Source organism: Struthio camelus, chromosome 3, assembly GCF_040807025.1.
Source record: "Struthio camelus isolate bStrCam1 chromosome 3, bStrCam1.hap1, whole genome shotgun sequence".
NCBI classification, from domain to species: domain Eukaryota; kingdom Metazoa; phylum Chordata; class Aves; order Struthioniformes; family Struthionidae; genus Struthio; species Struthio camelus.
The window spans coordinates 47,045,090-47,055,459 of NC_090944.1; the positions used below are offsets into that span (position 1 = coordinate 47,045,090).

At 41.1% G+C, this 10,370-nt stretch overlaps 1 protein-coding gene across 5 annotated transcripts in view; it reads right to left on the reverse strand.

The window, feature by feature from the left end:
- UBE3D (ubiquitin protein ligase E3D) overlaps positions 1 to 9,963 on the reverse strand; it is a 94,997-nt gene extending 85,034 nt beyond the window's left edge. For 4 of the 5 annotated variants that reach the window (XR_011140123.1, XM_068937660.1, XM_068937656.1 and 1 more), the window contains exons 1-4: positions 9,800 to 9,929; positions 8,915 to 9,111; positions 7,491 to 7,581; positions 2,006 to 2,237 (exon numbers count right to left, since the gene is read on the reverse strand). Coding sequence is in view for 4 of the 5 variants with exons in the window: in XM_068937660.1 (XP_068793761.1) it covers positions 2,006 to 2,237; positions 7,491 to 7,581; positions 8,915 to 9,111; positions 9,800 to 9,861 (582 nt within the window). In the remaining variant the exon portion in view is untranslated. Of the gene's footprint in view, positions 1 to 2,005; positions 2,238 to 7,490; positions 7,582 to 8,914; positions 9,112 to 9,799 lie in introns of all 5 variants that reach the window. The other variant, XM_068937658.1, reaches the window with a different exon arrangement.
- Positions 9,964 to 10,370: the final 407 nt, after the last annotated feature.

The window sequence follows — 10,370 nt, forward strand, 5'->3', positions numbered from 1 at the left end:
TTGATCTTATAGTTTTGCTCATTTTCTTGGCAACTGAGTGATGCTGGAAATAGGCAAACATAGAAGTGAGAATTCAGTGCAAGTGTGAAAGACACAGAAAAAAAAGGATTTGACATAAGGAAAGAAAGAAATCTCAACTTCAAGGCAACTTTAAGGAAGCACACGAGAAAATCCATCAAAATGAACAACTATTTTTTATGGGCCTCTCACACAGAACAGCCTCCTCCCTCATTCAAAAATTCTGTTATCCTGGCTTGACCCACATCTCAGTAACATCTTTTATCAAGTTTCTGTCTCAAAAACAACCCTTCTCTAACAAATATTCTCTTTGATTGATTTACCAAGTACGTTGGACAGACTGCTCCCCTCTTTGTACTGCAATACGAATTTCACACACTATATCTCGTACTACACCTCTTTCCGTCTTTGTTCCCATTGTTCCACGATCTCTTCTGAGACTACAGAGATGCCAGATAATTCAGTTTTGGGACCAATGCAAGCAGCATTGTCCTCCTGGAAACTCAGTGGCTCCTGCTTAGCCTCTTTATTATGAGCACTTAAAAGAAATAACTCCAAATGTCAGAGTCAACTCAGATTAACCAATTTCTCCCACACTGATATTCCTTCAGAATATCAATTCTTTTCCTCTTCAAGTTCTGCTTTTCAAAGAACAGTAGAACAAGAAACCAAAGAGACCATAGCTGCAAGACTTGAAGCTATAGACATGAGGACAGAACTGTTCCCCAAACAGTTGGGTCCCTGGTACACATCACATCACCACTAGTTGAAGTGCTAGAATCCTGGTCATTTAATTTGGGATAATACAAATGCCCAGTGACGATAGATTGTAGCAACGGACACAAATTAGGACCTCTGGTGCTACTTGCCAATGGATCAGAAGTTTTGCGTTGGCAAACTGTGCATTGCGCAGTCGTCACGCACATGGCCAAAGTAGCAATTGTTCCCACAGTTATTGAAGGACTTCAACAATTAGGTTTAATATTGGCATTGGAAGGCTCAACTTTTGCCAGCGCAACCAGCGCAAATATAGACAAGGAGCACATTAAGAGAAAACACTTTTTGGAAATGCAAGATTTGGTAAACTAAGACCAGTTCCTGGATTTTCTTTTGGGGGTGGAGGAAGGATTGCTGTCAAGATTTTTATACCGGTGTTAGATCCAAGAAGGGAAAGCAGTGCATTTTCTTTCCTCATGAGTTTCATCCCACCATCCATCAGTATCTCTACAAACACGTTTTCCTCCTGTGCAATAATAATAAATTTTGTTGTTTCCAGGCTGAAAGACAGCCATCCTCCTGGTGACTCAGGTGATAGATTCAGGTCCTCCTGGAACACTTCAGGAAAGTCAACGTGAAAAGTTTACAACTTGGGGTGGCAGGTCCCTTTCACTAGGTGGAGAGTAGTCAAACTATTTAGTCACCTTCCTTGTTTTATTCTAGAGTTTGAGAGACACACATTTGAACCCAGATCACGTTCTGGTTTTTACAAGTCTTTCTAAAGCTATGAAGACAAAAAAACCGCTCCTTCTTTTGCTCATGTTTATAGTTACATATCCAGTCATACTTTGAAATGAAAAAGCGTTTTTACTCCAGTTCCCCTTGCTCTTGGTTCCACTATCCTTTGGTGGTTTCTATTTTAATTAACATCGTCCTTCATTAGGATTTTTTGGAGAGGAAATACCTGTTTTTAGAACTCTATCACTAAATGTTTTCTAATTCTGTTTATAAGGAGAGTTTCTTCTTCCATATCTAGGTCAATATCAAGACCATAGTGCATTCTTTAGAAAAATTAAATCATAGTTTAGAATATTTTCTGGCTTCCATATAACTGAAGACAGATACTGTCAATACTTCTGTATGACCTTTAAAGCACCCCTACAATACATGTAAGTAAAATAAGCCAGTGACAAAGAAATGTTTTACATGGGCGAGGGGAGGGAAAAGCCAAATTCATTTGCTTAAGAATTATTAAAACAAAATACTTTACCAAGGTGAAGGCACTCTGAGAAGTGCGATGTCTAGCCTCTGCACAGTACAAGGGAGACCCTGGCACGTGTGACTCATTTCCTGAATTCAACAGAAAAAATGCATCTCCAAGAAAACAGTCATCTTTCTGAGGGTGCAATGCACTTCCGGCAAAGGGGTTAGGGTGGCAACACCATTCTTCAACTAAAGCACTCCAGTTCTCATCTGGTAGAGGAAGAACTCTGAGAAATTTCCTAAGAGGAAAGAAGAAAAAGTATTTCAATATATTATATGCTTTTCTAACATACTAACAGAGGGCCTGGACTCCTTACAAGAAAAAAAGACATACGTATACACACACACACACTGCATTTTCTCTAAAAGGAAGTGTGTGACTCTCTTTTCAAAGGCTGACCAAAAGTCAACTTTCTTTGGATGAATTCTACACAAAGCAATGGCAGCGTTTCCTACCAAGAGTGTGATGAAGCACTTCCCAGGGGTGAATCTCCAATGATTATAGAGTAGAACTTGGCATAACCCCCTCATGAAGTGAATCACGTTAAAAACAAAGCAGACCTAGTCAGTCATGAAAAGCATAACAATGGACATTTTGCAATTATTTTTATTATTACTACTTGTAAAGTTCGCCTGCATCAAATATCCATATAAAAAACAACAGATACATCAATAGACTGCTGCTATTGCAAGGGAGAATACGTCTTTTGAAGTCCCTTAAAATCAGACGATCCGACTTTGAAACAAAGTTAAATCCTGGCAAAAATGCCACAGCACAGCTTCATTTCAAAAAACAAAAAAACCCCACCCCACAACAATAGCCAATGGAATCTTCATTTAGATTCAGAGCCAACTTTCAAAAGTCAAAAAAACAAAAAAAAGCAAAATCCCTTACTCCTGTATGGAGTAAGGAAGCTGCTGTAGGCAATACCACACTGTCTTCTTCATCTGTGTCAGTTTTTTTTTTTAAACTTGTTTTCTCTGGTTACCACAGGGTCGGACTTTTTTTTTTTTTTAAATAAATAAGCCAGGGGTTTGGAATCGCTATTTTAAATTGTATGCTCCAAAAGCTAGAATTTAATACATATGGCTATATAAATACAATTCTGTTCATTATAATGAATCAATGGTCAATTCTTTCCCGCCTGGAGTTTCTGTAACCATTCTGTGGGTCCAGGATCCTGTCCACATACTTTTAATCTGTGTTTTCTAGAAAGCTGTTACACTGCGAAGAAATTCTGCACCTTCACCAAAACAACAAACAATAGCTTTAACTGTGGGCACTCCTTACACAATTTTCTAGGCAAACTGATCATTGCAGCGTCTCTGTCTCTGTGCTCTCTTCCTAGTTTCCTTGAATGTTTTCCTATTGTTCCCTTATTTCTTCTGCTGTTGCCTGAAACCTTTCCATATGGCTTCTTGATTACGCTCCTTATTCAAAACTTGCAAATTCAACTTTGCTTTTGCTGATACTTTGCAAATAATCTCACAATCACCGAGCCAACAGTTAGACACCCTCCATTTCTTGCAGTTAACAGATGATTATTTTCCGAAAATGCCAGCTCTTCGTACTGTAGTTTCTTGTGCCTTTTGTATTGCTGGGTGAAAGTAAAATCTTTTACAGAAGCTTCCTTCTTTCTAGATCCACAATACAATTTGAACTGTGCTTGCCCCATCTGCAGATGAAAGTTGGAAGCAGTTAAAATAACTGGTCTTCTTAACAGCTATTGTTACCAGTCAGATCACCCCTTGGCACTACCCATTAGAGTCTTCACTCTCTGCAGACTTGTATGTTGTCTGAGAAATTATCATGACTCTGCTACGGTGGACTCCTAATTCTGACGTTGGTCTAAAGACTGATTATCTTCATAGCTTTGTACAATTAGTTCCAACACCTGCAGTCACACTGAAAAAGAATCCCTTCCCATGTGCTTCTCTTTACATTGCAGGAAAAAAAGCCTCAATTGCCTAGTAATACTTTTTCAAGTGTTAAATACAGGACAAAAAAAGGCAGCGCAGGCTTAAGCTGCAGGCCAGTGCTGCCCAGTTTCTTTATGCTACTCTTCCTTTACCTTCAGAGTCTAAAGTACCTCTTTGGATTGCAGCAAAATCTTGAATCCTTGACAAATAAAAGCAGTTGCTACATTCATTGGGAAGTTCCTAAATAGGTTCCTACCTCTAAGCTGTACAGCAAATACAGCATCTCCATTATATTTTAGCTGTTGACTATCTAGGGGTGGGACGCCATATTCTGGATCACAACCTGTCTTGGAAGAACGTAACACTAATACAAGTTTAGTTTTCCAGGAAAATAAAAAAAAGCTTACCGAGTGCTGGCTCATTAAGGTAACTAAATGCAACAATAAAACCTAGCTAATAATGGGACTCACCTCTTCAAACTAGCCCCTAATAACAGTTGGATTTCTACTTTAAGATAGCCATCTAGGCTAACTTCAGTCAGAGACAGACAATTACTTTAGGATGGGACACTTCAGAGACACCCTCGCCTTCTGGAAGTGTCTAACATAGTCAGGCTGAATCTCCCTCTGGAGACGGTTCTCTTGTTTCCAGACAGACCCTAAAGGGCCTAGATGACTAGCTTAACTTTAACAAGCTAAAAGTCAGGCAATAGCTTAGAAGAGACCTGCCATAAGGTTCTAATTCTTAGGTGGAATTCCATGCTAAGGTACAGACTTGACCATAGAGATCCTTTTAGGGCTGGATTAGAAATATCAGTCCTTAGCATCATTACTTACTAATAACCAAGAACCCACTAATATCATCCTATCTATTGAAAAAATCCTCCAAACTGGAAATAAACAGGCAGACTTCTAAATATATAACCCTTTTTGTTCCGTCAGAGAAAAGTCGGAAGAAAAAAAGACCCAACTGCATTTCTTTAATAGCACTCCTATTTATTTATTACTAAAACATGAAAAGCCTGGCTCGACAGTAATTGTCGTGCCTAAAGCTATTTCTGTATCAAAAGTGTAATTAGAAGACTTCCTCTGCAATTAGTTTTCCAATAGAATACTTACGTAGTAACAATTCTGCGGTTTTGGACTAATGAAAAGGGTTACTTCTTAAGAGCCAATTCATGAAAATTAATTTCCATGACATTCAGCCCTCCAAGAACTTCCGCGTGACAGGAATAAAGTCTTAAGGAAACATTTTATGTATAAGCTACACTTAGGCAACATAATTGGAAAGAGAAAAAGAAAGTATCCCAAGTTCTTTGCAGCATTTAAATCATAGAAGAAAAAGAAAGTCCAATACCTTCTCTAACGTGAGTAATGTGGAAGAAGCAGAGAGCGTAACTGTAACCTCTTAAGAGCTATCAACATCATGGAAGGAAACAGACTAAACCAGTGAACCTCAGAAAAGGTATAAAAAAAAAAAAAATCACATAAAACAGAGCTGAAAAATCTCATCTAGTTTATTTACTTGCCTCAAGGCGGGTCGACTTAAGCCATTTCTGACATATTTCTCTAATCTATTCTTAAAAACTGCAACGGTACAGATTCCACAGCCTTCCCAAGCAATTTCTAACAATAAAAAAAAAAAGCATCAGAATAATGTTGTTTTCATTTTTACACTAAATTCTTCTTGCTTTGATGGAAGACAATTAGCACCACCTTTGCAGCAACTTCTTACATATTGAAAGACTCTCATGGCTCCTCCACACTGTCTTCTTTAAAGTAAATCCCACCTGTTTCAATCGTTTCCTCAAAGGTAGAATTTTCTAGCTCAGATTGTCCTTATTACAGACCCTCTCCAAGTAATTCATACTTTATTAAGCTTTCCTCACACATTTGCAACTTCCCTCACACATTTGCAACTTCCCTTCCTATCCCATTACCTATGCTGTCATTAGCATAATCCTTATCTCTAGGATCCTACCAAAGACCTACACAAAAATTCTGTTGTTTCTAAAAGTAGTGACTACGCCACTGTCTTTCTTTTGAAAACACCAGTGATGGAATGGAAGGTGCTGGATATACTGGTAGCTCCATTCTTCTACCCTTATCTCAGCCAGTATTTTTTTTTAGCAATAACATCCAAGAGGTTGAGAGATTCCCTGCAAGGAGAAATGCCAAGGAGAAAGCCATTAACATGCTTTCTTTTTCGTTTAAAGTAAAATTCCAACCGCGTCACGTTGCAGGCTGCAGAGCCAAAAGATGACACCTCCGTGCACATGAATTTGGTGCACTGAAATTTAGGAAAATGCCTGCTCAGAGAAACATAAATCCAAATGGTCCGATATCTTTTGAAAGCAAACGTTATTTACTAGAAATTAGAAGTTTTGTTATTCTACAAATATATCAAAATAAAATCAGTTACTGCAAGACCTTCTGATGAGACATTTCATAATAGAGAGCCAGTCAATCATCATTCATTTGCATTACAGAGAGCCATAAATCCATATGGACGATAAGAAAACAGCAGCAGTCTAAAGACTATATTACACTGGTATTACCATTTTGCATATTAGGAGTGACACAGATCATAAAAGGCTGCAAGTGTGTCTCCAAAAATTTGTATACATCTAGCTGACGTTGTCAAAAATGCTCACCACAAGAGCTAGGCAACGCAGTAGTTTTGTATTAAAATTCTCATGCAATCTGTAAACTTCGTCAGGAACAGACATAACGCTGAGTCACACGGTTAAGATATAACTCTCGTACTTCCCAAATCCAATAACCCTGAATTGTCCAGAGCTTGGCTTTGCTTAAAAGATAGAAGAGAGATGTTCCCAGTACCCCTTTTCCGACCCGCTACTCTGTGACTACAGTATGCTGACTGAGGAGAATTTATGGGAGAACGAGCAGACCTGAGAAGGATCCCTGAACTGCAGAAGAAGAAAGAAGTTTAGGCTCAGTTTTCCAGTTTTACTCCCTTCAACATAACAAAGATAACGTTAAAGACACTAATGGACTATGAGTATTTTTTAAAATTATAAAAACTAAAAATGCCTGACTTGAACATTTCATTTGCAGTATTTCCAGTCCAAAATATTACAACTTCTTGTTTGTACAGCAAAAAAATAAGCCAATAGGAGTGCAAAGAGTTGCTATATGAATAAAAAGCCACAGATTTCAAGGCAGAAATGAGCAAAGGATCATCATCTTCGTTTTATACATGGGAAGCACAACCACAGAAAGAAACGCATCACTCAAGGCAGAGGACCAGAAGGAAAAAAAAAAAAAAAAATCTACATTTCCCAACTTCCAGAGCCATGCTCTAAGCACTGTACCAAACTCTCTTTGTAAGCTACTTCTACTTTCCAGCTGGAATTACATCAAGAAGTAAATGAGTAAATAGTGAAAAACTGTTTCAAGTAGTTTTGATTTTAGTCATCTGTGTGCTTCAAAATTGTTCTCATCTATTATTTTTAAAATAAATACGTTTTAGCCTTCTAAGCACACAAAATAACATGAATAGCAATCACTATGGCATTTACTGCTATAAATAGAAGACATTGCAGTACTTACCGTTCTTTTATTATGATGTCACCACAGGACTGACAGTAAAAGACATAACTCTTCTGGGGTTTCAGCCTTTCACTCAAAGGAGAAACCAATTCTAGAGATAGAAGAGGACATACTAAACTTTGAGCTGTGCAAAATTTTTTCTCATTCATACATAAAAATCCTTTCAAATACCTCAAACCAAAAAAGATAAGAATCTGACAAACAAAGCAAAATGCCAAGATTTTAAACACAATCTTAATTAATTGTAGAAACAAGCCGTTACATTCAAGAAAAATTCGCCACTTCCATCTCAGGCCCAGTATTGCTGAACAGGAATTGTATATGTGAATAATTACTTTAATGCTGCAAATTCCCCCAACTGAAGGGGCTACTGAACTCATCACAGGACTGCCTAAACTAAAATTCAACACTAGTCTTTTGTAATAGTATTTTTAATAATAATTTGTAATAATAGTTCTGCTAATCAGCATCTCTGCATGGTACATCCCAACATGTAACACAGAATAGAAGTAAAAAGGGAAAAAAAAAAAAAAAAAAAAAAAAGGAGCACTAGTCTTAAATTTTCAGCCATGTAAGATCTACAGCCACTATGGTGCCACTCAAGGAAAAGCAAGCAAACAATACCCTCTACAGGCCATCAAAGTGAAAACAGTCTCACAAAAGCCAGCTCAAGGCAACTTTTCCCAATTAAAGAAGGAAATGGAGAAACCTCCACAAAACATTGAATAATATTAGGTGGAAGAAAAATAGAACTGTCTGCCTACCTCTACATATGAAGAAGTTTGGCACTGTCCACTTTCTGAAACGTAAGAATAGTACATTTCCAGCACAGGCTTTTGGAATTTAAGATTTAGGCTGCACTTAGAAACGAAAGTACTTAAAAAGGTTCCAGAATGCAAAAGACTAGTTCTCCATATTAATATAAAATACCTAAAGTTAACAAATAAGGCAATCCAATGCTAAGGTTATACCAAACATGAAACAGGAGGGGGAAAAAAGTTTAAAGTCCTATGGAAAAGCACGGGCGAGCATCAAAAGCAGCTACACAGAACACTCGTACTCAGCCATGGTGCTTCCCTTTTATTGTGTCATTCTTTCAGTTTTGCTTGTTAGAACAGACAAGCAAAATTTGCTTGTCTGTTGCTGAATTTTACTAGGAGTAGCATGAATCTGCTTCTGTTTAAATTTTCAGTTCAAAGCTGAAGAGAAGCTTTCAGAAAAAGTAAGAGCGTATGCCTGATGCACACCATGAACTCCATCCAGTTTTTTCTATTGCAGAATGTAAATTATGAAGTCTCTGACGTTTCAGACTGCCCTACTCAAAGTAGCCTTTCTTAAACAATGGACTAGACTTTCCTTGCCTCAGAAGAGTTTACTAGATAGCATTAAAACAAAACATAGCACCAGCCCCCATTCAGCCTTACTCGTGTCGGAGCCAGTGTGCACCTGCAGCCTCAGGTGCAGCCCATCGCCCGGCAGGTACCGCAGCCCGCGGCAGGAGGACGGGGCAACCCTGACCTCTGCCGGGAGCGTCACCGCTGTGCAGGCCTCTCCGCTTCTCACTTCTAGAGAGGCTGCCGTTATTGAAATATCCACCGGTAAGCTCCTGAGGTTTGCTTCCCTAGAAACGGAAAATACAGATTTATTTCTGAGAGGCACTGTCACCCTGAGTTACTTTATATGTATAGTGTTGGCTAAGTCATACACATCAAAATCATCCAGAATAGCTTCAGCTTTAAGGCACAGAAGTTACATTGCGGTTCATGCAACGGTGAGTTGAGCAAAAGAACAGAGAAACGATTATAGACTCAAAACAAATATTAATGCATCATGCACAACACATGCTTACTGATGTCCCAACTGGTATGCTAGGCTAAGCGTGTGTGACTAGCCATACATCTAACAAAGCTCATTCACTCCCTCCGTTCAGTAACTCGCTCCCGTCTTTCCACCAGCTGCGGTTTACTGACGATGATCTTTTTTCAGGGAAAAAAAAAAAAAAGAACACGGTAGCATATCGCTAGGCGCAGCTTCAGACGGCTGTATTCCCACATCACGCCAGCTAAGCGCATGTGGTAACAACGCGACGGCAGCTGCAGCCAGACGGCCGCCCCCAGCCAGGGGGAACAAACCTCGAGGAACAAACCGCTGCTCCTAGGCAGCACCCTCTCCAGGCTGCTCCCACTTACGGAAGAGCGGGGGGTACGCACGTATATTACCTGGGTTTTCCCCCACTGAGGAATAAGGAGCTGGAAAGGCCGCGCCCGTCCCGCTCCTCCCCCCCCGCGGCAGCGGCGCCCCGGCAGTACCCGATAACCAGCAGCGCGCTCTGCGTCCTCCGCCTGATCTCCAGCAGCAACGCTCCCGCCATGCCGGCCCGCCTCCCGCCGCGGCGCCTAACGGCCCCAACGGCCCGCGCGGGAAGCGCCCGCTCGCCCCCGGCCGGCGCGGCGCCGCCAGCGGCAGCAGCGCGGCCGCCCGCCACAGCGCCGCCTACTGCTGGGCGCCGGGGCCGCCGCCGCCACCGCCCTGCCCGGCCGCGGCAACGGCCGTAACGGCGCCCGGGCGCTGGGCCCGAGCAGCGCGCTGCTCGCGGGACCACGGGACAAGGCCGGTGGAAGGGAGGTCTCCAGCCCGGCCTCCCGCTCACCGACGGGGTCCGCGCAAGGTGCGGAAAGCCCCCGCGGACGGAGCGGCACAGCCTCTCTGGGCGCCTGCTCGCTGCTTGGCTGGCCTCACGGGAAACGGCTTTTCCCTATGTCTTGTGGACACGTCTCTTTCCTTATGTCTCTTATGGCCATGCTCTGTGGCGCATCATCGCCCTCGGTGACTCCCGCCCTACCTTCAGCAGCGTTCCCAGCCGTATTCCTGGCACCCTTC